This window comes from Lontra canadensis, unplaced genomic scaffold, assembly GCF_010015895.1.
Source record: "Lontra canadensis isolate GAN:19392208 unplaced genomic scaffold, GSC_riverotter_1.0 scaffold27, whole genome shotgun sequence".
NCBI lineage: Eukaryota > Metazoa > Chordata > Mammalia > Carnivora > Mustelidae > Lontra > Lontra canadensis.
Genome location: NW_022631021.1, coordinates 3,832,869 through 3,860,809, shown reverse-complemented (window position 1 = coordinate 3,860,809; position 27,941 = coordinate 3,832,869). Strand labels below are relative to the sequence as shown.

Sequence of the window (27,941 nt, the reverse complement as noted above, 5' to 3'; positions counted from 1 at the left end):
ATTATATTATTATATTATTTTATATATATATAAAATAAGGGTAAACATGATGAAGGGGTTGAATATGACTGTAAAGGTGAAAATTTAAAAAGATTCTAAAAAAGGAATTGATAAGATAAGAAGTTGGTTAAAATAAAAAGGAAAGAATGTGATTCATACAAAGTCATATACTAGATTTAGGGTGTATTTTCATTTAGGGTATATTTTGATCTGTTAGAAGAAACTGTATCCCAAAACTATAAAGAAAGAAAAACCTATATGTATACCAAAAATAAGTTTAAATATAATGAAGGGATAGAATATGACTATAACAATGAAAAAAATTTTTTTAAGATTTTATTTATTTATTTATTTTATTATTTGACAGACAGAAATCACAAGCAGGCAGAGAGGCAGGCAGAGAGAGGGGGGGAAGCAGGCTCCCCGCCGAGCAGAGAGCCCCATGGGGGGCTCGATCCCAGGACCCCGAGATCATGACCTGAGCCAAAGGCAGAGGCTTAACACACTGAGCCACCCAGGCGCCCCTAACAATGAAAATTTTAAAAGATTTTTTAAAAAGTATTGATGAGGTAAAATAGTTAAAAAACGTTAAAACAGGAAAGAGGAAAAAAATTTAAAATAGAATAGGAAAAAAATAAAATTAAAAAAATTTAACTTTGAAAGACTAAAGAAGCATGGGGAAAAAGCCATGGATTCTTTTTTTTTTTTTTTTAAAGATTTTATTTATTTATTTGACAGAGAGAGATCACAAGTAGGCAGAGAGGCAGGCAGAGAGAGAGAGAGGGAAGCAGGCTCCCTGCCGAGCAGAGAGCCCGATACGGGACTCGATCCCAGGACCCTGAGATCATGACCTGAGCCGAAGGCAGTGGCTTAACCCACTGAGCCACCCAGGCGCCCCGCCATGGATTCTATATGATATATTCCTATAGCTCTGAAGTTTTACAGTTTTCATTGATTGGTGAACTTGGTCTTGGATGAATGTTCTTGTTGATCTTCTGGGGGGAAGGCCTATTGCAGTGGTTTTCAAATGTCTTTGTCCAAGGCAGAATTACACCACCCTTGCCAGGGACCAGGCTATGTAATCTGCTCAGGTTCGCTCTCAGTAGCTTTTGTTCCCTGAATGCTTTATGTAGAGCTTTGGAGGAGAATGAAGATGGTGGCCTCCCAATCTCTGGCTCTGTAGAAGCCGAGGGCTGGGGGCCCCACTCCTCAGTGCACCCTCAGAGAAAAGCGCTCAATCACTCCTGGCTCCCTGGTCTCTGGCTGCACTCTGTGTTCACCCAGCCTGTGTCCCAGCATTTCTATGTCTGGCGCACGGCCCCGTTTGGAGTCTCCAAACCCAGAAGATTTTCGCAGCATGCTTCTGTGCCACTCCTCCCAGTCAAGGAAGGAGGGGTCTCCCCAGATCTGCCACTTGTGGGATCCTTGCTCGAAGAGCAGTGGCCCAATTCTGCCTTGGATCACGGTTTAAGGTAATCCTGAGCTGGAAGCCCACTCTTCGGCTCTGTCTCTGCAGTGGCTTCCCCACTCCCATACCTGGGAGCTCTGCCACACTCAGACACCCCTGGTCTTTTTGTGACCCTACAGGTCCTGAGACCACACTGTCCCCGCTTAGCCTGTGGAGTGACATCCATCAGTGGAGCAGACTTCTAAAAGTTTCGATTTTGTGCTCTACTGCTCTACTGCTTGCTGGGAGCCCGCCCCTCGCCCCGCAGTCTGTCTTCCCATATATCACCTCCTATTCACTTCTCCACATGACCTACCTTCCAGAAAGTGGTTGCTTTTTTATTGATAGAATTGCTTCTCTTCTTCTCTTCAATCTCCTGTTGAATTTGTAGGTGTTCAGAATGGCCTGATAACTATCTAGCTGAACTCCTGGGACCCGATGATATTTAGGTCTCCTATTCCTCCACCATCTTGCTCCTCCCCTGAGTGTTAGTAATTATTACCAGCATACAGGACTTAAGCAATCAGGAACTTCCTCTTGCTTCTGTGTTCAACAGATATAAAGAAATAAGAAATATATGGTATTGTTCAAGTGTTGCAAACTTCTCCTCTAAAAGGGTCAGTGAATAAATATTTTCATCTTATGTACCATATTGTCTCTGCCATGACTGTTTAGCTCTGCAGCTGTAGCATGAAAGCAGCCACAGACAATACATAAGCAAATGGGTGTAGCTACATGACAATAAAACTTTATATACAAAATCAGCCTTTAGGGGCCAGGTTTTTTCCCTAGGCCATAATTTACCAATCCCTGGTTATAGGTCCTTGGGAGTTCCCAGTCAAATGCAGTAGAAAGACCTGGAGACATGTCAGGGCAAGCCAAGAGAGGCAGAGATTAACTTCAATGCCATACAAAAGAATGTGAAAACTGATATTTTAGGGGAGATTACTGTACGAGCTTCTGAGAGATACATAAAAGTAAAAAGTATGTCCTAGAGCTCAGGTTTTGGTGTTTTGGTTTTTTTTTTTTTTTTAAGGTTTTATTTATGTATTTGAAAGAGAGAGAATATACGAGTGGGGGTTAGGGGAGGAGCAGAGGGACAAGCAGACTGCACTGAGAACGGAGCCTGATGTGGACTCAGTCCCACAATCCTAAGGTCTTGAGATCATGACCCAAGCTGATACCAAGAATCTGTTGCTTAACCGACTGGGCCACCCAGGTACCCTATTTGTTTGTTTGTTAATCCTACATTTCAGGATCAGTAACTTCAGCTTAAAAAACAGCCTTTCCTTTTTATTTGGTATTTTCCTTGGGAACTCAGCTCACCAGCCCCAGATCCTGAGAGTACCATAATTTGAGAAATAAATATGTCTGTAGATTGATTGGTAGAAAATGCTATTCCTCCCTTCTTCTCCCTAGCACTGGAGTATGAATAGACAGAGCTGAGGGGTGATCTCTGTAGTAGTTTGCAGGGAACTGGAAAGTACATGGGGAGCTAAAGAAATCGTCCCCTTCTCCCCTTCCTCTTCTGTCCTTGTTAATATTATAAAGGAATGACAAACAAGTAATCCATGAGCAAAATTAGACTGTGAAAAGGAGCCAGTGGCTTGGTAACAGCCACTTAGAACATTTGATGGGTCACAACACTGCCAGATGTGAGGTGGATTCTGCTTTTTGAAAAAAGGACAGCTGTGGCATGTGCTCCCAGGGTAGGAAAACAAGAACACACTTTTGGAGCCTTTCTCCCCTCTTGTGAAAGGATGTATGGGAAGTTCACACATTCTCAGATGTAGACATTTAAATATGGTATGCAACACACACACAACATTCTCTCCATTGATGAAGTTGTAAAGGAACTCCGTGTGCACCATATATTGTATTCACTCACACAGAAAGTGGGAGAGAGGGAGGGGGAGGAAGGAAGAGGGAGAGAATCTTAAACAGGCTCCATGCCCAGCACAGAGCCCAAGGTAGTACTTGATCTCATGATCCTGAGATCAAGACCTGAGCTAAAATCAAGAATCGGACGATTAACTGACTGAGCTACTCAAATGCCCCCATATTATATTCAAAATGGCTAGTCCCTTCCAAGCCTTTTATGATTTAATCCATGCCAACTCAAATGGGTCTGGTTCTTTAAACTATAGAAACAAGAATTGAAATCTGTCATGATAAGGCAAAGTTCTTATCAGATTTCTCTTTTTTGTTGTTGTTTTACAGTTTTCTCCTTGTCTTTGGTTGCTTGATTTTGTCAGTGTTTTCCACCATCCCTGAGCACACAAAACTGGCCTCGAGTTGCCTCTTGATTCTGGTAAGTGACACGTATGAGCAAAAATGTACATAAAGTTTGTTTAAGAACTGTCTATAATATTTATGCTATGCATTTTATGCCACAAAAATTTCTATCTAGAAGAGAGTTACTGTGAAGTATGACACTTGCAAAGATCATTGAAATATGGGCCCACCATTTTAACGTTTAGTCTGTCCTCAGGAATATATTCACCCCATTCCGTTTTACCATTACATAGCAATATCTTGTGTTATAGTTACGTCAAAAATAGAAGGCGGGACTTGGAAGCAGTTTTACTTATATTTATCTATGGTAATAAACAAATTATAAGAAGAATCAATGTGCATGAGGTCTCTCATAATATTGCTGAAAGTTACAGAAGAGAGAATATTTTCCACTAACTGCAATTTGGCAGAAGGTAGGTGTAATTAGTCAAGAAGTATGAGAATATAGCACCTCATAAGAAAACAGAAGGCTCCTTCATGCTCTTTTCAACCAACAGACTACATTATGAGTTTTGCTGCTAATGCAGTTACCTACCTGGTAAGAAATTCTGCAGTTAGCTCTGTTTCCATTATGCTGTCAATCCTCAGCCACAGAATTGCTCAATTCATTTTAAAATGGAAAAAGACCCCAAGATATTTAAGTCTGAATTATTCCAGGCCTTTTAAGCTCTTTTACTTTCTATTACAACTAAACTATATCACTGTATACTCAAATCACATCTGATTGAAAATTTGGTTCATTTACATCCATTTTGTTCCACTCTCTTAGTGCAAAAATATGAGACCTGACAGTCTCAGAACTGTCTGAATGAACTACAAATTGGAGCAACTTACTTCTGTAAAGCCTGGTGGACTATAGAGGGAGATAGAGAAAGGGTCTGGGGGAAGCTGGCTTCTGTGCTCTAATAAAGAGATTTTGGTTATTTACAGCAATAAGCATTTAATATAAAAAAAAAATTGTTCTTACCTTGTAGGTGAAACTGAAAGATCTCAACTCATATAATGAGCCAAGGGCAATTCTTCTTCCTACCTATGCTTTCAGATGGCTAGTTTGTGCTTTAAGTTACTAAGACTTCATCAAGTCTCTGTCCTACATCAGGGAGAAACCATTTCTGAACCTGGAAAAATCTATCCCAATTTATTTCCATATAAATTGTGCTCAGCGATATATTGCTAATGTTAAGGTTACTACTTGGAAAACCAGCATAGAAAATAGACCAAAAAGTACACCGGGGATTTGTTTCATTTATGAGGTTTCCATTTGGGTAGCAAGTGGTCTTTTAGCCTCATGTACCCCTTTGGTAACGACAAATGATCTTGAGCCCAAGGTCTAAGGCACAACTGGCTTTTAGGTTCATACACAGAATTACAACTAGGAATTTTAGACTGAAAAAGTAAATCTGACTTTAGTAAGACTCGGAAACATGAGAAAACTGGATCTGCTGCAAGACCAGTGATATCTATTATGAATGAATCAAGCATTAAGAATCCCATAAAAAGGAATTTTTCATGACCATGTCAAGAATTCAAAATGTTAGGTTTATATCCTTCAAATCTCCAAAATATAAATTCCTCCATTGCTAATGAGTTTCTAAATAGTCTAAATAGACATTACTAATGAGTTTCTAAATATGTTATTAAAATAGGATGCTTTTGAGTAGATAATGTAGATGTTGTCACATATCCCTCAGTTGGGTTTTTGTTTCTTTGTTTGCCAAATTTATTGAGATATAATCAACATAATACATTGTACAAGTTTAAGGTATATCATTTGATGATTTTGTATATGTTATATGCAGAATGATTGATTACCATTTTGTGTGTGTGGTGAGGGTTTCTAAGACATACTCTCTTAGTAATTTTTCAAGTGTACACTACACTATTGCTAACTATAGTCACGGTGCTATACGTTAGATCCTCAGACCTGATTTGTCTTGTAACTGTGAGCTTGTACCCTTTGACCACCTTCATCCTTACCCTCCCCCCACTCCAGTCTCCTCTGTTTCTATGAGTTCAGGATTGTTTGTTTTTCGGATTTTACATGTGAGACCATGCTGTATTCGTCTTTCTCTCTCTGACTTATTTCACTTAGCATAAGGCCCTCAAGGCCCATCCATGTTGTCACAAAAGGCAAGATTTCCTTCTTTTTGTGGCTGAAAAATATTCCATTGTGTGTATATATACAATGATTTCCTTCAGATAGATACCCATAAGTGAGATTGCTGGATCATATGGTAGTTCTATTTTTCATTTTTGGAGGAGCGTCCATACTGTTTTCCATAGTGGCTGCACCAGTTTGCTTCCCTATCCACAGTGCCCAAGGGTTCCCTTTCTCCACACCCTCCCCAGCGTTTGTTCCCTCTTGCCTTTTTTATAACAGCCATTCTAACAGGTCTGAGGGGATATCTCATTGTGGGTTTGGTTTGCATTTCGCTGATGATTAGTGATGTTCAGCACCTTTCATGTACCTGTTGGCCACTTGTGTCTTCTTTCCTCCCTCAGTCTTGAATGCCTTTGGATTTAGCAAAGTGGAAACCAGTGCCATTATGCAAACAAGGCCTTTGTTTTGAGCAACGCAGTGATGACTGCAGATACACGTTCTCGGAAAGGTGGCTATGCTTCCATAGGAAGAGTGCTCGCTTATCCTGCTATTGTTGTGCTATGGGGATAAATGGTCAGGATGTATGTTTTAAACCAAAGTGTAATCTTAAAACCTACCTAGAAATATGCAGGCTGTGTTACGGTCTAAGATTTTCCTGATGTTCTCCTTCATCAGTGTTTCTCCAAAAAGTATATTTTATTTAAAGGTCTCATGCTCTCCTGACAGAGCTAGCCAGGCAAATGCTTTTTAAAAAATTATGTTTTATATGGGGCGCCTGGGTGGCTCAGTTGGTTAAGCGACTGCCTTCGGCTCAGGTCATGATCCTGGAGTCGTGGGATCGAGTCCCACATCAGACTCCCAGCTCCATGGGGAGTCTGCTTCTCCCTCTGATCCCCCTCTCATGCTCTCTCACTGTCTCTCTCTCTCTCAAATAAATAAAATCTTTAAAAAAAAATTATGCTTTATGTAGACAAAAGAGAAAATTCAAGTCTAGGCTTTGTTTTTATTTTCTTCCTTAATAATTAATAAATTGGAAAAGCATGCATATTTTAACTCTTTTTCACAATTATTAAATATAGTGTATCATACAAGTTCAGTCAGCTGTAGAATATTGGAAAAAGCCAAGAATTATCTTAATGGTTTAGGGAATCTTATTTATTCTTTTAATGTGTGTGTTTGAGACAGTTAATCTGATTTTTATCTTCTGAATATCTAATCAAACAAAATTCGTAGAACACAATTCTGAGTAACAATGTTTTTAGTGAACATTTTATGAAGCATATCTGAAGAATTGCCATCCAAATGGTAATATGAATGGCTTTTAAAATGTTTGCAAAAATTTATAATTATATCACTTTTGTACACTTTTGGCCACAAATAAAACACCAGAGAATTAAATTTGAAGGAACTGTATATGAATGATACATCACGACTGTATAGTTTTCCATAGCTCTGTCCCATGTGGGTTTTTTCTTCACATTTTAAAAGCTCTTCCTATATTCTAACTGTAATTCCATTTCTATGCAAATAACAGGCACCCACACTTCTGACAGGAGCACACAACAGGCAGACTGGCTCCTGGACAAACTTTGCAGGTCCCTCTGTGACACTCATACTTTTCAGTTGGCTCCTTGAGGGGACCAGCGGACCAGCTGTTCTTGCTTACCTCCTGGAGTTCCCGTGGAGTCTTCAGCTCTCCTTCCTCACCTGCAGGAAAGAGTCCTTGTCATTCTCAGCTAGCATCGCACTCTCAGGGCTACTTATATACTTGTAACTTACTGGCCTTGGTTACAAGCTAAATTGATGGGGTTTTGGAATATAGGTGAGGTTCAGTGGGGTGGAGTTCAGAGCCGATGACCAAGAAAGGATTCTTGAGATATCTTTGGAGCAAAATAGTGATTTTATGAAAGCATGGAGACAGGACCCTTGGGCAGAAAGAGCTGCTGCCCCCCCCCACCCCGAGTTGTGAGGGGTGGCTGGTTATATACTTGGGAGTTGGGGGAGGTAAGGAAAATGGGAGATTTCAGAAGGATTTTCACAGGCTAAAGAAGACTCCCAGGATACCAGAGGCCTTGCCATTGGCAAGTTAAAATTGTTTTTCCTTCTAGCAAGGCATTAACATGAAGATGGTTGAGAGCTTCCTAGAGGAACATAATTCTGCCTGCTTCAAGTATCTGTCAATGGGCCCGCAGGTTATGAGGACATTTAACTGTTTCTATATTCCCTTCTGGAAGCTAGGTTATTGATAGAAATGGTTTGTTCTAAATGGTTACGACTTTTGTAAACTGAGGGAGACTGGTGTCTTGCAGTACTGTGACCTCTATAAGGTAACTATTTGTTTTCCCTTTCCTTAGCTTCAGGGAAGCCTGGAGTGCCTGAGGAATGTCACATATATCCCATGAGGGGGTGGGGAAGGGGGTGGTTGTGAGGCGTCAGCTTCTGCTTTGTGCTCAGGCTGCCTTCACCTTGCCTTCTGCTCCCTCATCAGACACACACAAATTCTGTGGGAATTTGCTCTTTTATTCTTCTCAGTTATGTGAACTGGGGCTTCATACTATACAGCAGCCTCCCTTGTTCCTCTCCACACAAACAGTGGAGCACAGTCTTGAAAATGAGATCTAGATTCTATAACTGGGTCCGATGAGTTCAAATTCTGCTTCTACCACTTTTTATATGTGTGCCTTTGGGAAATCACTCCTCTGTCTTCGTTTTCTCTTCTGTTCAAAGTGGAGAATAATACAGCCTACTTAATAAAGTTGTTGTGAGGATTAGCTAAGTTCAAGTGCTCAGAACAGGACTCAGCACAGAGAAAGTTGGCAAATATTATAATCACTGGTTCTTCCATATTTAATGGAGCCTAATAAGAACAGTGAACAGTGGAATATTTGCAAATGCTACATTTGAGAAAATATCACACTTTTCTAATAGAAAACAAGTATCTTTGCTAGAATTTTCTCACCACAAACGCTGGCTAATTATGGCAGCTTTCTTTTTTTTTATGGCAGCTATCTATATAAACATGTTCAACTAACTAAAAGTGACTCAATGGCACACATTCAGCGAGAGGCATGTGTTCATAATAACCACTTATTTTTGGTGACTAATGAACAGATTCTTATTGTTGTAGTTCTTTGGTAAATTCATCTGATGAAAACGCTCATGGCTTTCTAAGTACTTCTCCCAGTGTCTGCATCTGCTGGGCGGAGCGCTGGGCAGAGCGCTGGGCAGGGATAACTAGGCCTGAAAGAACTGCTTGCTCTGTTCTCACTCTGGGGATAAAATTTATGAACTCCAGAATAGAATACGAAGCCATGTACCCAAATACTGAGGACAATTAGAAGCTGGTGTTAATTTCCTATGTTTTGTAAATTCTTCAAAACTGAAAGGGCCCTAGCATTATTTAAGTACCCTTCATTTATCAGATTCATTAATTTCTTATTAAGACAGAAACAAACCATAAAAAATGTTCAGTTTAAGTATTAGTCCTCTCATTTACCAAATGACTAATTAAGTTGTGCAAGATAGTGCACTGGGTATGAGACCAAGATAAGATTCCAGCCTTGGCTTGGCTGATGGAAAGCCTGGACTGTCTTCACAGCATCCATCAACCCAAATTCTCCTGTCCATTAGTCAAGAGTACTGAGTCCTACCAAAGTGCATATGCCATTGCTCAGTGAAGCAATCACAAAGGTCCGAAGCTTCTTTTGGGCTCCATATATGCCTAGTGATGCCTACAGTCTTTTTACTTAGAATAAGTGAGTTTCTTTCTTTTATAGAAAGTGTACTTATGTAAGTTACCACAAATGGGCATATCAGTTGGGACCATCTGTTAGAACCACTAAGTTCTTTGTATCAAGAATTCTTTTTTGGGGGTGCCTGGATAGCTCAATGGGTTAAAGCCTCTGCCTTCAGCTTGGGTCATGATCCCAGGATCCTGGAATCAAGCCCCGCATCAGCCTCTCTGCTCAGCAGAAAGCCTGCTTCCCTCTCTATCTCTCTCTGCTTGCCTCTCTGCCTACTTGTGATCTCTGTCTGTCAAATAAATAAAAAAATCTTAAAAAAAATAAAAATTAAAAAAAAATTTTTTAAAAGAATTCTTTTTTTTCTTAAGATTTTATTTATTTGAGAGGGAGAGAGAGAGACAGAGCATAAGCAGGAGGAGCTGCAGGCAGAGGCAGAAGCAGGCTCCCCGCTGAGCAGGGAGCCAGATGTGAGACTCGATCCAAGGACCCTGAGATCATGACCTGAGCCAAAGGCAGACTCCTAACCAACTGAGCCACCCAGCCATCCCAAATATCAAAGATTCTAAACACATGTGAAATGGTGAGTGCTGTAAGGTGTGTAAGCCTGACAATTCACAGACCTATACCCCTGGGGAAAATAATACATTATATGTTAATAAAAATAATTAATTTTAAAAAATTCTAAATACTATTTTATAAACAATCAAAAGCCTGATCTTTGGGGTAAATAGTCACACATAATGTTGTGTCTTCTAGTCTAGGCTTCCATTGCTCAGGGGACCAACGTTAAAGGAAACTATTTTATTTCCAGGTTAAACTATTGTGGAAAGTTTTGTTTTGGTTTGTTTTGACTTTGTTAACCTGAGGTTGTATGTTTTAGCATTTCATGTACACCTTCTTAAGAACAGTGCTGTTTAGAATGCATTCCCTCTCCATTGAATAAGCTGGCCTTCTACATTAGTTTTAAAGGATTCATTTTCAGGGTTTTAAATGTAGATTGTTCAACCCATTGAAAACAGGTGATCTCTTTCCACTTAATGGAAATGACATATGTTCTATGCCCCGTTTTCCTCAGAGGTGGTAATATCTAAAATTGCCCGCCAACAAGCAATAAAAGGAATGCCATTATCACTTTAGCAAGATAGAGAATGTCTCCCTGTATTTGCTTCTCTACCTTCCTGCTGTGTTAGAACAGACTCCAAACCACAAATGGATTGTGCTAAGCATCTGGTTGAATCCTCAAACAAATGGTCAAATATTCAGGTTTTCCCAAACATCTGGGTGTTTGGCACCTTCTAAACAGAGCATATGCATATTTGCTAGTTTTGCTGGTTTTGCTTCATGTAGCGAAGCAAACATGGGTTTGCTATTTCTTTGCACAATGAATCAGTTCCTGAAATGTGTACGAATCCAATTTAGATGGATCTAATTATATCTTAAATAACTAGTGGAGCTTACTATTTAAAGAAAATCTGTAGTGAATCCTTTTGCAAAGTGAACGGTCCCCTTGAAAAGCTAATAACTACATAATTCATCTGTGTTACATGTTTGTTTTCTTCTTCTAATACTGGCACATGGAGGGTTTTTGTTGTTGTTGTTGTTGTTGTTTTCCATCGCTATATGAGCATCCCTTTTCTCACATGGTATTGAAGAATTAGAGATGTGGCCATTTCCCACCTGCCAGTATTAGTAAAGGGGTTGGGGGGCGGGGGCAGCCACAAACACATAGGCCAGTCCCTGAAAAGTAGGAAGGTTTATGCATAAAATTAGATGGGTTCAATGTAGAAGATTACATTAAGTCTTTACATTTAAGGTTCTGGCATTAAACATTATAAGAGAGGATAGCAGAGTATAAGGATAAGAATCCATTTGAGGATATTAAATCTTGTGTTTGTAATGGAAGTGACAGAGTATGAGGTATTAAGCAATCAGATAGAAGGATGAGTGATGCTTCTTTATGTTTATCTCATCCCTGTAATTTACTGCAGAAAGCTCTCAGAATACCCCAGTGAACATTGAAAACTGCAATTATTTTCCTTTGCTTGTCTTTCATCAAGGAAAATGCAAATAAACTTTAAAATGATTCATGGAGACTAACAATCCTCATCAATCTACTGATGACTGAAAAGAAAAAGCAGGAGTAGTTTAACACCTACGCTGAATCTTAACTGAGGGATAATAATATAGTAAGTTATCCTGTGAAAAGTGTTTCACATATCGGGGGAAAGACTTGCTTGAGTTAAAGATAATGGAATTGTGCCTGAAAAAAGACCATGTCTGTATCTATAATCAGGAAGGGAAGAATTTTACACATTTCTGATGTGATGCACTCGGGTGACTGACCAAGGGACGGGTCTATCAGAGAGCTGCCCCTGCGCATTTTGGAGAAGTGCAGCAGACATCCTTAGCACTCTGAATGAATCACTCTCCGTCAGGTTCACGCTGATGCTGATCTCCTGTGTCCTTCTGAGCTCCATGAAAGTCTATTCAACTGAGAAGGGAAAGAGAGAAATAAGGTGATAAAATAAACATCAGAGGGTTGCTGGAAAATAACAGAGTGCAGGATGATTGGCAGTAGAAAGAAGAATGCTCTACCCTTACTGCCCTTCCAGGCTTAATTAATGTCTACCATTTGAAACCTGGGTCAAAGCTGGGTCGAATAAGCTGTTTCTTCCCTTGAATTTCCCTTGGTATAAGCTACGTGACATTGTATCTCCTCCCTCGTTCATTTATTTAACAATATTATGCAGCAGTCAATACGAGTAAGGCATTCTATTGGGCCCTGAGGAGACAGCAATGAACACAACAGGCAAAATCTCTCTCCTCATGGAACTCACATTTTCATGGGGAAGATAGACAGTAAACAATTTGGCAAATCAATATATGAAGTGTTAAAAATAAAAGTAAAGCAGAAAAGAGGAATAGATAGAGTGTTTAGAGAAGTCCACTGGAGAGGGTAACATTGTAGCAGAGACTTCAATGAAGTGAAGCAACAAGCCACGCAGAGATTTGGGGAAAGAACATTCCAGGTGTGTGGAGCTTCAAGGATAAGAGCCCTGGGCAGGAACACTCCTACCAGCTGAAGGACACTAAACCAGGGGTGAGTGAGGGAAAATGAGGCACTGGTGGGACTATACATCTCTTCGAAAGAGGATCCAAGGGCACCTGGGTGGCTCCATCAATTAAGTGTCTGCCTTTGGTTCAGGTCATGATCTCAGAGCCCTGGGATCACTGAGCCTCTGGCGCCCCACTCAGCGGGGAACCTGCTCCTCCCCCTGCTTGTGCCTCTCACTGACTCTATCTCAGGTAAATAAATAAAATCTTTAAAAAAAAAAAAAGAAAGAAAGAAAGAAAGAAAAAGGGTCCAAAGCCAATTCAGCATCACTTAATATCATGGTACCTGGTGCAAATTATCAATAAGAATTTTAGGAGAGAAGAGGGCCAATTGTTTAATTGGACATTAATATTGAAATTTCAGAGGATCGTGGATATGGCACCAACATTAAAACAAGATGCAGTACCTGACCTTAGAAAGGGCTGGAGTAGGGGAGTCATGGGTTTGGAGCCACTTAGGAAGCAACTGAAGTTATTCATAGGAAACACGATGGAACCCTAAACCAAACAGAGGCAGTGTGAACTGAGGAGAGGAAGTGAACAGGAGCAATATGGATTAAAGGTTCTGTCAAAACTGTAAATTCCAAATAATTGGTCAGTGCCTCACAGAAAGTCTGGGGAGGGCTCTTCTCAAAACTGAGAGATTCTGATCCTCGCGTGCTACATAGATGCGAACTGCCTCCTGCCTCATTCCAGATGCGGTCTGCTCTCCGTAGATTTCCAGATATTGCCCTGGATCCTAACTATCCCCTCTCCTAATTTCTCCAGGCCCAGTCCCTTAATTCACCGCAGTTTTAACTCAAATATACATTAAATGTTTCCTTCATTCCAGCCTCAGTGCCAGGGACTGGAGCCTCAAATATGAATAAGACATCGTCATGCCCTAGAAACATTTCCTAAAGAATATTCTCAGCTACAACCTGTGACTGAGTCCAGAAGAAATTAAAAGCCTTGAAACCATGGGTTTACAGAGAATAAATGGTGAAATTAGGAGATGAAATAAAAATAGGTTCATATGTCATGTTTTTAAATTCCCACTTTAAGATAGATGCATATGAGAGAACAGGCCTCTCTCATCTATTTCTCATGAAAGTCTCAAATATTATGGTTACTATGAACCGCACTCCTGCATTGAACATTGGGTTGGGGCTGCACAAAGACAAAAGCTGGAAGGGATGGGGTGGGTCCCCTTTCCCACACAGGCAAACATCAGGGGCCACAATTAAGATGAGAAACAATCATGCTTCTGCAAAGTAGATTAGGGAGAAATTTTCCAAGCTGTAAATGGCAGTTTGACAAACGCCATTACCGGCTGGACTCAATGAAAATCCTGCAGACCTGGCTTTCTCTGGGATTATAGATCACAGTGAACCCGCAGGACATTACTGGAAAATGAAGAACAGGAAAGAGGCTGTAAGAGTGACAGGCCCTCCAGCCTCGACTCACTTGCACACTCATCAAGGGAGATCAATGCTGTGAGATGGCAGCACCGCGGACATATCTGGGAAGCTCTCCTTCTGGAAGAATGCAGCAGAATAGCCTTCCCAAAGAATGCAAACCCCAGACCCAAACTACCTTTGGGCAAGGCCAGGAGTGAGGAAAGTGAGGGAACATCACCCCTGGGAAAGCAGATGCCAGAAAGGAGTCACTCTCTCGCTCACTCCACACCACCGACTCTCCTGAATGTTATCTTTTATATCAGGTGAAATCAAGAACAACTCAGCATCAAATGCCATCGTACAAGAAAGAGAAATCCCCAACATTATTTGAGGGCATTATGCATAGGTGAAGGGGTGGCGAGCATCCCTGCCTCTCTGACTTCATGCTAATAATGCATGGAGAGCTTGAGAGTTGCTTACACTCCTTGAATCTGGATGGTTTTCTGTCCCAATCGGCAGACCCATCTTCTTCTCCCCAGCAAGCTCCTTCCTGAGTTGCTTTCTGGTTCTGTCCTGTGATCCACAGCAGTAGAGAACTGTACACTCAGGGTCACTGTAGCCAGACAGGGACCTGCAGAGGCAAGTGCACTGTGTGAAGCTTGTCTGTTCATAGATTTGGAGATCTCTAGGCTGGGGATCAGAAATGAGAAACATCCAGGGAGGTCAGAGGCGGGAGGCAGTGAGGACAAGCCTTGCCTTGAGTCACCTCTGCAGACAGAAGAATATATTTTTTTCTTTTTTTCATCTCAAGCTGCTCGTTGATTCATTCATTCATTTATTCACTCATCAAATATTCACTAAGCACCTCCTAGGTGATGCTGAGAGCCAGAAACACCGCACACATCACACACCAGCTGTACACCGAGATACTCACACGGTCCCCATCCTTGTCTGTGATGCTTCTTTAAGATTGTTTTTCTAGTTAAATCAGGTAGAGAATTTTGAGTATCATGCATATGCAGTCTATTCTCTTTCCTCACGTTTCCATAATGCAAATCACCTCATATGCAATTGTAAATAGGGTAACGATGTCAATGTAACATGGAAGTTAAAGATGATTTTTCCCAAATAACAGCAGCTGAGCATAAAGCGTGCCAGCCTAGCTAACCGCAGCAATGCTGGATAAGTACGATACTGCCCATATCCTCCTCCTTGTTTTGGACAATTATTTTGGACACTTGCTCTCTATTGGAAGCACTTACAAGTCAATTTTCCCTTATCTGTACAAAAGACACAAATGTAAGGTGATAAAGGAAATGACCCATCTTTTTGGAGGAATTTTAGAGTTGGATGAATTTCTCAATGACACTAATATCTTATTAGGACTGATGTTTCTGCTAGATCTCTTTTTTAAAGTTCCATAGGCTTATGGAACTTTGCCCTGACTATCATAAGCCCTGTTTTTTTTTTCAGTGAGCATTCTCACCTAAAACCTGGCTTTTTGGCATTTATCCTACTGTGGCAGGAAAGCCCAGATGTGAGTTTTAAGTTTATCCATGCCGCCTGCTCGGAAACACATGTCACATTCTACGTGATAATCTGGACTTTCCAAGTGAAAGTCATTAGCAGCACGAGGGTGAGAGGTGGCATCCTTAGGTCAAATAAATCAAAGGGACACAAATCTGCATCAGACGATGGCTTGAAGTACTCTTCATCCAAACATTTCCCCTTTATCAAGCTCTGTTAAAGAAATCTTTAAGCTAAAAAAAAAATTTTTTTTAATTGAAAAAAAGAAATCTTTAAGCTTTACAAACCTATTCATCAATAGTATGAATTTTTTAAATTAGCCTAAATTTTAATAAAGGAAACATTTATGGAGTTTAGATAGAGGAAATAATAGTGCTGCAGACAGAAACAAATCTTAGCACTGTTACAGTAGAGCAAATTGAGAATATTTTACTTAAAATGTAAGGTAATTTAACAATTGTAAACTTCATTTTTCACTTTATTGAACTCTAAGTATTTTAATGCCTTCTCAGTATGTGAAACCTGTGATATTCAGATTATTCTATCGTTTCTTGTTTTAAAACTAACACAAAGGGGCCCCGGGCTGGCTCAGTCAGAGGAGCACCCAACCTTTGATTTCGGGGTTGTGACTTCAAGCCCCACCTTGGGTGTAGAGCCTACTTTAAAAAACTAAAAAGTAGGGGCACCTGGGTGGCTCAGTCATTGAACCTCTGCCTTTGGCTCAAGTCATGATACTCAGGATCTAAGTCATACTCAGACTAAGCCTGGCATCTGGGTCCCTGCTCTGAGGGAAGCCTGTTTCTCCCTCTCTCATTCCCCCTGCTGTGTTCCTTCTCTCACTCTCTCTCTCTCTCTCTCTCTCTCTGTCAAATAAATAAACAAAATCTTTTTAAAAAATTAAAAAATACATAAAAATTTTTAAAATGACAAAACCAAAGTTCCAAATAATTTTTGGAATTAAAAGACCCAGTTCTTTACCTTGACACACACACACACACACACACACACACACACACACACACACACCCCTCTCTGATCTGTCCTGCGTGTCTAGGCTTCTTCCTGCCAAGGTTTCCCGTGAGGGTGCCCACGGGACAGCGGCGCCTGTGTTCGTCTCCATGTGCGCTATACTCTCGCCGGACTCAGCCCTTTATAGCGCCTGCTCATACTGCCTCTGCACCTTTATAAATAATATTTCTTCCAGTTGAAGAGCCCAGTTCTCCCATTTCTTTTTACTGTTTTGGTAATTCCTATTTATTTCCAAATCTCCACTCATATCCCCTCTTTCTGGAAGTTTCCCAGACTACCCCGGAGCTGTTTTGTTCCCTTCTCTGCACCCCGGGGTCAGCACAGCTCAGACAGAAGGGTCTATAGCAGCCAATGGTCCTTAACAGCCTTCATCATGCTCTGCTAGGATCATTGATTTCCAAAAATAGATTTTATTTCTGCCAGACTGGAAACTACATTAGAATAGGGACACTAAGTTAGTAGTCTTTGTATTTCCTAGTATGTACCCCAGGGCCTAGCATGTAGGAGATGTTCAATAAATGTGTGAAAACTAAATGTTCTGATAGTCCATACTAAAGGAGCCCCAGTAATTCTCCACGTATATCCCTGTTTTGTTTTTTGTTTGTTTGGGTTTTGGTTTGTTTTTTTGACTCTATAGCATCTACAATAATTTGATATTTTCTTTAGTTTTTAAAAGATTGTTATTTATTTATTTATTTTAGAGAGAGAGAGTGATACCACAAGTACGGGGAGGAGGAGAGTGAAAGACGAAGGAGGGGAGAAAAATCTCAAGCAGACACTACACTGAGCGGGAGCGCGAGGCAGGCCTGGAGCTCATGACCCTGAGATCACGATCAGGGCCCAAACCCAGACGCTCAGCCTTCTGAGCCTCCCCTGATATTTTCTTGCTTATTTGTCATTGTTATTCATTATTGGTTTCTGTCACCAGAATACAAGCTCCGTTAAGAGTGGCCCTTGTTGTTTTGTTCATCACTTGCTCCCCAGTGTCTGGGACAAAAGAGGTCCTCAGTATCTGGAAGAAAAGAGATACAAAATAAAAATGCGAACTGTGCTAAAGGAATGACTAGATCTAGATTTTACTCTTCTACTGGTACCAAGCTTTTTAATAATTAGATAAGTTCAGATAAGTTTAATGGAGACATTAAAATACTTTGATTTCAGCTAATCTTTTAGTTTTAGCAGGATGAATGTACAAGAACTACTTTTCACTCCTTTGGAAGATCTCTAAAGGTAAGCATAATTAAGTACTGTAGAACCCAAGGTCCAAAATCTTAAATACAATGATTGTGTACGAACTTCTGTCTCTCTTTCTTTTTTTTTTTTCTCCTCATTCTCAGTTTCTCCTGAGTTTCAATTACCCTTTTGAATCTGGATAATCAAGGATTCATGTTATTAAACCAAGTCCTTTTACCTAATATCAAAGCAGGCTGATCATTAACATTAAAAAATAATAGTATAACATGAGTCTGTAGCCAACACTAAAAATGAATAGGATCATATAACAAGAGAGAGTTACTGCAGTGACCTAGTTAGTTATTCAACACTAACATTTTAATTAAAAAGTCAGTTAGTAATGACGAAGTCATTCACTAATGATGTCTAGAGGCAAAAGGAATAGGGACTCATGTCCCCAAACAGCTTCCTATGATGGCATTTTAGAACAGCTGGTCCTATTCAAAGACACAGTTATCACTCCCTCCTCAGACCTCCCGTAATAATAACATTACTCATGTTTCACTTTCAACATGTGTTTTGTGCTAAACCATGCATTAAACAAGCATTTCTTTAGTACCTGTTATGTTCTAGACTTTATGCCCTAGCCTCATTTAGATTATCCTGTATTCTCCTGTTTTTAATGGAAAGTGAAATTCCAAGCCATTTTCTGAATTAAAAGATCCAGTTGCTTACCTTGAGGGAAAGAAGCAAAAGTGAATGAGAGAACCAAAAGTAAGTAGAATTAGAGATTAGGTGATCCGTAAATATGATGGCATAATGGAAACGTGTAAAATAAACAACTGGTTATGGGCAGAGGAAGTAACAGAGTCTCCATGGCCAGTTGGGGAAGCCTTCTAAAGGTGGGGACATTTGAACTGGGTCTGGAATCACAAAGGTCTGGGTCGGTCTGATTTCAGGGGGTCCGGTGCATGAACAGAGGCTCAGAGGAAGGTTAGAACCAGGCTGAAAAGAACCTAGTTTTATAGTCAGGTCCTTTGGATTTTATGCTGTAAGTGATGGGAATCAAAAGAAAATCTCCCTTTGATAAGTAGCACAATGACCCAATCAAATTGTGTTTGTGAAGGATAATTCTGACTCCACCTTGGAGAGTGACTGAAATAGAGAAGGACCAGCAAAGGATGGGAGAGAATGGAGGCTGTTGCATTTCCCGTAGCCATACAATGTACATCTAGACCAAAACAGAAGCAGAAGGAATGGAGAGGAAAGGCTGAATTCAGGGGATGTTTCTGAGGCCAAGCCAACAAGGGGTGGTGTTTGAGGCGAGAGACTGTGCTCTCTGACTTGCACTGTGGTTAGAAAATGATGTCATTACCCAAGACGAAGAACACAGAACATTCAAAAGGTTCAGAAGAAAGATAGGCTAGTTTCAAATACACTACATTTCATTCATTTGGAGACCATGGGGGAAGTACTAGAAATATTTATCTATAGTCCAGGAGATGTGGCAGTTTACATTTGGAGATCATGGGTATGTAGGGGAATTAAAGGAGCCCTCAGAGGTGGAAAGTGAGAAAATTGTACAAGGAAACAGTAACCACCATTATGATGAGTAAACTACTCTGAGACCAGACCTGATATTACCACTCTTCTTCTTTGTGTCATGCCCCTAGAAATCTTAATGCCAAGCACTCCTCCTGTTAAAATTTAGGCTTGAGGGGCACCTGGGTGGCTCAGTAGGTTAAAGCCTCTGCCTTCAGCTCAGGTCATGATCTCAGGGTCCTGGGATCGAACCCTGCATCGGGCTCTCTGCTCAGCGGGGAGCCTGCTTCCACCTCCCTCTCTGCCTGCCTCTCTGCCTACTTGTGATCTTTGCCTGTCAAATAAATAAAATCTTTTAAAAAAAATTTTAGGCTTAAGGCGCTTTATTAGATGCCTTCCCAGGACAGCATCATCTTCAACAGTAACATTTAACTAGAGTATTAGCTTACAGCAGTCTTCTTCCAAAGTGTTGGTGGTCCTGAGTGACAGGAACAAAACTGTGGATAGAGCCTTCTTTCTCTGAAGGACATATAGATCAACATTCCACAGAAGACCCAGGGAAATTAACTAATTTTTAAATGAATGAAATTTTAAAAGAGCTCAGTAAGAACTATTCTTAAACCTACATGTAAAATGAAAAGCCAGAAAGCTTTAGGGTGATTGCAATCACCTGACGCTATTCATTTTCCAAGGGAACAGAGGGCGGAGTTCTCCAGGACATGAAACACCTTGAAAAGCCTACTTCCTTTCCTCTCCATAAATGTCCAAGTTTGCATGGAATCAGTGCTTTGCAGGAATCCAGCATCTTTCCCAATATCAGTTCTCTTTCCAACACTCATTGGATGAATCAAAATTTCCTCCTAACATATCATAGATGATGTCCTGCCGTCTTGAGAACCTATCACCTAAGCTGTTGTGAACAGTAGAAAGTGAGCCCCTAGCCTTAAACCTCTACCATAAATAATCATAGTCAGACCACCTGAGCAGCAGACTATCAATAGGAAAGTTCGATCACTGGAACAAACATCTGCATCACTGGGACAGAATGATTGCAAAGGAAAACAATTATTAAAAAAAAAAAAAAAAGCCTTGAATTACCTACATATGTACACTTCCCTTGACGTGTCATCAAATGATAGCTGGAGATTTAAAAAATCAAAGTTTGAGATTTTTAGGAGATGAAAGCAGGAGAGCCAAAGAGGAGGGAAATTAATTGTTTGGGAAAATCTCCAAGAAAAATCCATCTGAAATGAGGGATTACTCTTTCTCTTGACTCAGTAACATTCAGAAATATAGAGGGATGAAATAAAGTCTCAACATAATTTGACCCTAGCCAGAGCCAGAATTCATTTTTATGTTTCTGTTGACAGCCAACAACTTTTTCTTTTTAATTATAAGATGGAAATTTCTAACCACTATGGCGACTAGTCACTTTTTATAAGACTCACATTTCCAGTGAACAAAAACATTATTCAAATAGGTTCTCTTTCCAAAAAAATGAACAAAAAAATCACCAAAGCAAATTACTACACTCAACGTCTATGAATCACATCCCAGCCTGAGGGTGCTGAGATGCTAAGAGCATTCCGTCTGCCCAGTAGGCCCCCACAACTCAGCACTGGTGAAAACAGTCCCCTCAGCATTCAGAGATCTCAACGTTTGGGGTGCCTGGGTGCCTCAGTCAGTTAAGCATCTGCCTTTTGCTCAGCCCATGGTCCTGGGGTCCTGGGATCGAGTCCTGCATCGGGCTCCCTGCTCAGAAGGGACCCTGTGTCTCCCTCTCCCACTGCTTCTACCCCTGCTTATACTCTCTCTGTCAAATAAATAAATAAAATCTTTTAAAAAAAAAAAAAGATTTCAACACATATGTAATAGTATCAATTGCAAGTCATATGTTTTCCTTAATGTATTAAACACTAAATATTTGGGTGAGAGACAGGGGAATATAGTACTTTTGTTCCCAGCCTCTTTAATAATGTTTTCACTTTATGGTCACTCCTTTACAGGTAGCCCTAACGTCAAAAAATAAGGGAAATTTGAAGTCTCTTCTCCCCACCTTTGGCATAGCTGTCATAAATGTAAAGAGTGATTTGATTCTCACTATCTGCATCTTATCTCAGAGTCTTCTGAGCTAGACATTTATCAAATTTGAAGAAAAAAGTAGCAATTTCACCAGAACTGTTGCAGCATTATTGATGCTCTAGATTCCCAGCAAGAATTTAAGCAGAAGAACAAGATAACCAAGCCTTGTAGGGCTTTATTTCCTACAAACTTATAAATAAAAACATTTCAAGTGTTCTGAATTTCCATTTCAATTTATCTTAGAAAATACATACAAATTAAATATAAAGTGATTCCTTCTGTATTTGCTATTCTTCTTCCCTTTACTGCCAATAAGTCATATCAAATCTAACATTGTTTCTCATGTCCTCAGAGTGGAAGCTCTTTGGAAGCTTGTCAGTTCAGGGCCACAGTGAAGACGAGGAACGAACTGTGGGTTGACACTTGGCAGTGAGCAGAAGAGCATCCACTCGAAGGTTCTGATAATAATGGAAATCATCTAATGAGGATATGATATAATATTTTTATAGCCTTGGGTTTCTACTTTAGCACAAGTCAGGGAAAGGCTTGTTCTCAGCTTACAGCCTCACTCCTGTCCACTTGCCTGGAACAGACAGACAGAGGGGTCCCATCCCAGTTTCCACTCCTTGCTTCTTGCATTGTTGGTGGGTGCCCAGGTCGTCTCAGAAAGATCTCCCATCTTTAACAAAACCTGGTGAGTGACCAGAACAGCTATGGGCAGGAGACAGAAAACAAGCTGGCTCTTTCTGAGGACTTTGTCCTAGAGAACCCTCCCCGTTTCTCTCAGAGGAAAAGCCAGAGTTCTAATAATGACTCTTAAAGACAGTCTGGCCCTCCATTCCCCTCTGTTTTTACCTCCTACTCCTCTCCCCTTACTCCGTCTACTGGGCCACCCTGTCTCCATTTTCCTCACCCACACTTCAGGCTTTTGCATCAGGCTTGTTACGCCTTTAACTTCCTCTAGTCTGCTCAGGAAGACCTAGTCCAAGTCTCCTGTTTAAGGCTGGACATCCACCAGCCCTCCTCAGCACCTCTACCCTCCTTTAGCACTCTCTGTAGCACTTATCTTCCAATGTCTATAAGATGTACTCATTTATTGGGGTGCCAGGGTGGCTCAGTCAGTGAAGCATTCAACTCTTGGTTTTGGCTCAGGTCATGATCTCTGGATCCTGGGATCGAGCCCCACGTCGGGCTCTGTGCTCAGTGTGGAGTCTCCTTGCCCCTCTCCCTCTGCTCCTCCTATCTCTCTCTTGCTCTTGCTCTCACAAATAAATAAATAAGTAATCTTTTAAAAAAAATAATGTACTTATTTATTATGTTATTATCTGCCTCCCTCACTAGAAGCGTTAAGAGTATAGGAATTTTTGACTCCTTGTTCACTTCTGTGTCTTCGGCATCTGGAAATGGACCTTGTATGTAAAGCACTTAATAAATATTGGACAAATGAATTCATGTTACTTAGCACATACAAAGTGTATTCCACTTATCAGGCACCGTTATAAGCACTACACAAAAATTAGGTCATTTAAACCTTGGTAACAACCCTATGAAGAAGGAGTTTTTTGGGTTTTTTTTTTTATTTTTTAAAAATACTTTATTTATTTATTTGACAGAGAGAGATCACAAGTAGGCAGAAAGCCAGGCAGAGAGTGGGGTGGGGGGGAGTAGGCTCTCCACTGAGCAGAGAGCCCGATGCGGGACTCGATTCCAGGACCCTGAGATCATGACCTGAGCCTAAGGCAAAGGCTTAACTCACTGAGCCACCCAGGCGCCCCAACTCCAGTGTTTGAGAGTGACCAAACCAAGTCATCGTGCTGGCCCTCTACTTCCTCCGAAGGGGAACTTGCAGTGTATTAGGTATCTAGGGGCTCGTTTCAGGGAGGGAGAGGCAAATAGGCCTTTCTATCTGGTCAGGTCACAAGAGAGATACAAAAAGGATCAGAACAGAACACAATGAGCGACAGCCCCTTCCTCCTGGTCCACCTTGTCATGCTTCAGCGAGGCTGGAGGCTGCTGTCAGCGATCACAGGATCCTCGAGGTGCCTACGGGCCCAGACTGACACATATCTGTACGCTAATTTACGTAGCTAGCTATAGCTTACCGGAATGTTTACCTCAATGTTTAGGAAACATTTAAGATGATGAACGGGGGTAATTAGACTTTGGGAGGAGGCTTATTTCTTACCAATGTTTCATTGGGTCGATACTTAGGGAATGTCTGCTAACAAACTGTTGCCAAATAAAGATCCTGCTGGGTTTTCTTTAATTAATGAGATGACTTTTTGTAATTATTCCATTAATTGTTTCAATGCAAATAAGTACTATGAAGCATCTTGAAAACTGTTTCCTATTAAATATGTTAAACCTTCCCTCTTGTCCTTTCATTTCTGCTCTTAATTTGCCTGGTAAATCCTCTTTTAATAAATGGCACAAAATGAGGCTTACCCAAACTCCAGTGGAATTACCACAAATTCTGAATTAAGGGAATCTAAATGGAAGTAATGAATTGCATTTGTGCTTTTTGAAAAGATAAGATTCTACTGTGCCTGCATTTACTATGCAGACAGGCAGGGTAAAATAATGGATGAAGTTGTAAAACTGGGAACTCTCAGGAGTATAAACAATTTTCAGTCTCTGATAAGATAACTAATGTTAGATATATAAAGCTAGCCTATGAAAACTACATTCAGTGACTTTTAGATACTCTTAATTGGTGGCAGGGCGGGAGGGTGAAATCCTTGCCTTAATACAGTTCTGTTCCCTGCCTGTCAAGATATGGGGCCGAGAGGTGGGGGAACAGCAAGCAAGTCTCCCCACAAGCACACCTGCAGAGCGACTGTTCGGGCTTTGGCCCCGACAAGAGGCTATGACGCTCACAGCTCCGCAGTCAGGCTAACTTGAGTTGGGCCTGACAGCCTGTTCTCCATGGAGGCTTCGTGGACCGACAGTCTGGAAGGCATGCAAGGATGATAAAGGGAGACACAGACAAGAGAGAGGAGAGAGCCGTTTCCCTTTCAGCTGAGAAAATACCCCAGAGCCCTCCTTGCTTCCCCAGGAGCAACTGTCTCTGGTCCCTGTTCCTCTTTCTTCAGCCCAACGCCTCCCCTTCCCCCTCACTCTGAGTAAATTTACTTTCAGCACACCTTGCTCCATGACTTCTTTTGTCTGGATTCTACAAAAGGTCAACCTGACACGGCTGTATCACTTTCCATCTATTCAAGCATTCCACGCTGCTTCAGAAATGGTGAGGAGCGCTCTTTGTCCGATGCGTTGTTTTCTGGGGCAGACCCTCCTTCTGAGAGACAGTTATCTTTGCTCAGAGCCCACATGTTGATGCCCTGTGAAGTCCGTGTGTGGGTCTGTACGTCCACCATTTTGGTCACAAATTGTGTGCAGGATGCTTTATTAGCTAAAATTGTGCATCGGTCCTCTCATGTGTCATTATACTACTGCCGTCTTCTCCAACTCCAGTGTCGTGTTGCCGGGAAGGAATAAGTCTACAACCAAATAAAAGAGCAGGAGAGCAGAGGAGGGTTTCAAATGACCGTGACAGATCAGTTCCCTCCTACACTAAGTAATTTTCCAAATCAGTCCAAGTGATGGCAATTCATCCTGCAGAAGGAGGCCATCTCTGATCAGAGGTTGTTTGGCAGGTGTGCATAATGGGTGACAAGAAGTCGGTGATGTATTAATTAAGATATGTTGATGAGGTGAGCAGACATGGTTGGCAGAAAATTGCATTCCAAATACTGTTATGGGCAAAGAAGAGTAATGGTTTATGGACAACAGGAACAATCTTGGGGATAAAGACTAGATGTAGCAAAACTCATTTTCTCTCTAGAAGAGAAATTTCAGAAAAACAAATTAGGGGGTGTCTGGGAGGCTCTGTTGGCAAAGTGTCTGCCTTTGGCCCAGGTCATGATCCCAGGGTCCGTCCTGGGATTGCATCCCACGTTAGGCTCCTTGCTCAGCGGGGAGCCTGCTTCTCCCTCTGCCTGCTGCTCCCCCTGCTTATTCTCTCTCTCTCTGACAAATAAATAAAATCTTTAAAAAAGAAAAATTAAGATCAGGGCATGGCTTGGTGAATAACACAACACAGAAATAGGTTATGTTAGAAACAAGGGATACCTCCAGTACTCCTTGGATTTAGCTGTCAGGATAACTCACCATTAAATCAAATTGAAAAATATCTGCCATGTGCTATGTCTTATGCTTAAGGATCCTAAAAACTGGTGTTCTAAACTACTTGGAAATTTCCCAAATTGCTTTCTCATTTTATCCTCATCTCAGTTTTTCTTAAGCCAGTAGGTATAGAAGACATACTGATTCTTTATCTATTGTTTAATCGTTCAAATGAACAACAGGCAGGAGAGCTCATTAAATTTGTTCAAGTTTATCAGTGAATAAGCCCTTCATCTTACTGAATTTAAGAGTACACTTGATTTATAGCATGACTAGTCTTGAATGAATTTGATGGATAACTAGAAACAATTAGAGACACGAATAAACATCCCAGAATCGTGACGGATTTCATAAAGGATGAAAAATTCACATGAAGATTCCCATGGTTAATAAAATTGAAGCTATTAAACTAAGTGATCTTGCATATATTTGATTTTTCTTTATGATCTAAATGTTCAAAAGGTCAGAAAACCTCAAAATTTCCTCCAATTTAGAAAGTACTATTAATGGGCTATTGTTACAGTGTCATTGATTTACATACTTTGGGGATAGTTAACACTTTACATTTATCAGAGTTTGCAATGAGAGGTGATACGCATTTTCTATTTGTGGTGGGATGTCTTGTTAATAGGGTTTCCTGTAGATTTTCATTCTTAGATTTTTGTCTTTCCTTTTCTTGTACATGGGCCTAGTTACTGAATCCCACTATCAATTCTGAAAACTTTTGTGCAAGTGCACATGCAAGTGTGTGTGCTAGTGGGTGTGCAATATGTGTAGAGTGAGGTGTGTGTTTTCCTGCGTCTCAATACTCACCAAAGGATATTGCTCTTGTTACCACAGAGTACGTTAATACCAGTAACACATACTGTGGTAACGGGGAGAATGTGCATGTTGAATAACAAAATACATTGTGATGCTTATAAGGGAAAATAATTATTATGTGTAAGAGAGGAAGAAACCAAGACTATTTTAAATCAAAATACCCCCTGTTCAGGGGCACCTGGGTGGCTCAGTCCGTTAAGCATCTGACTCTTGATTTCGGCTCAGGTCATGATATCGGGGTTGTGAGATCAAGCCCTGCATTTGGCTCCGTGCTGTGTGTGGAGCCTGCTTAAGATTCCCTCTCTCTCAGGCACCTGGGTGGCTCAGTGGGTTGAGCCTCTGCCTTTGGTTTGGGTCGTGATCTTGGGGTCCTGGGATCGAGCCCCGTGTTAGGCTCTCTGCTCGGCAGGGAGCCTGCTTCCCCCTCTTTCTCTGCCTGCCTGTCTGCCTACTTGTGATCTCTCTCTCTGTCAAATAAATAAATAAAATCTTTAAAAAAAAATTCTCTCTCTCTTTCTCCCTCTGCCCCTCACCCACCACTGCTCGCTCTCTCTCTCTCTCTCTCAAAAAATAAAAATAAAAATAACTCGTGTTCTATCAGGAGGCCTAGAAGAAAGATGGATTAGATGATCCCAGAAAGCATGAGGATTTCTCCCAGTAGCATATAGAGGTCTTCAGTGCAACCTAATAGCTTGTGGACATGGAAAGAAAACAAGATAGTAACTGATTTCTGCTGGACTCCGCCATCACCCTGCCCATTGCCATTTGGCCTCTGAAAGCCATGGTCCCAAAGCTTTCTGTTTCCTCCAGATTATGCCTAGTGTTTTCCCAACCTACCCACAAGTAGTACTTTTCCCACTGGACACCTCAACAGTTGAAGACCTCAGAGCTCCACCCTCCACCCCACAGCCTCTCCTTCCTCCTTACTGAATAAATAAAACACTGGCTGTTTCCAGAGCCCCTTCGGCTCCTTCCTGAAGTTCCACTTCCTCCAAAACCCAAAATGTTTGAGGATTCTTCCTGAAATACACTCAGGTAAAGGGAACAAACTGTCACTCACTCTCGATGTCTTTTCCCAGTCTGTCTTAAGAACTTTTCTTATCTTTCTTGACCAGAGACAGTCTGGTCAGCTTCAATTTACCAGGCATAGAGTAGTTAGAATTGCTTTCAAAAAAATGATAGAAGAATTTTGAGGAAGTTTGAGTACAAATGCCTTACTTGAAGTCGTCATACAGATGCATTGTTCTGTCCTTCCTAATGTATCTGTTAGTGTTCTTACCAGGAATCTGGTTACAATGGCAACTAATTTCTTATGCATGTTTAAGTTTGAGATCACTGCCAGTTCGTGATCACTTAATAAGATCAGTGATTCCATTTGTCAGGAATTTAATAAAGTCCTACAGTGCTTGGCTGGACCAAGTGGCTAAGATGGCATTTGAGTTCATAATGGCCCCCGTAGTCCTGATTGTAGTCAGAATATCTGCCTTGTAGAGTGATACTGATAT

At 41.0% G+C, this 27,941-nt stretch overlaps 1 protein-coding gene across 4 annotated transcripts in view; it reads left to right on the top strand.

Annotated features, from left to right (window-relative positions):
* Nucleotides 1–27,941, top strand: part of KCNQ5 (potassium voltage-gated channel subfamily Q member 5) — a 523,469-nt gene that overhangs the window by 351,157 nt on the left and 144,371 nt on the right. For all 4 annotated transcript variants that reach the window (XM_032864363.1, XM_032864365.1, XM_032864364.1 and 1 more), the window contains exon 2: nt 3,668–3,758. In XM_032864363.1, coding sequence (XP_032720254.1) covers nt 3,668–3,758 — 91 coding nt within the window. The remainder of the gene's footprint in view (nt 1–3,667; nt 3,759–27,941) is intronic.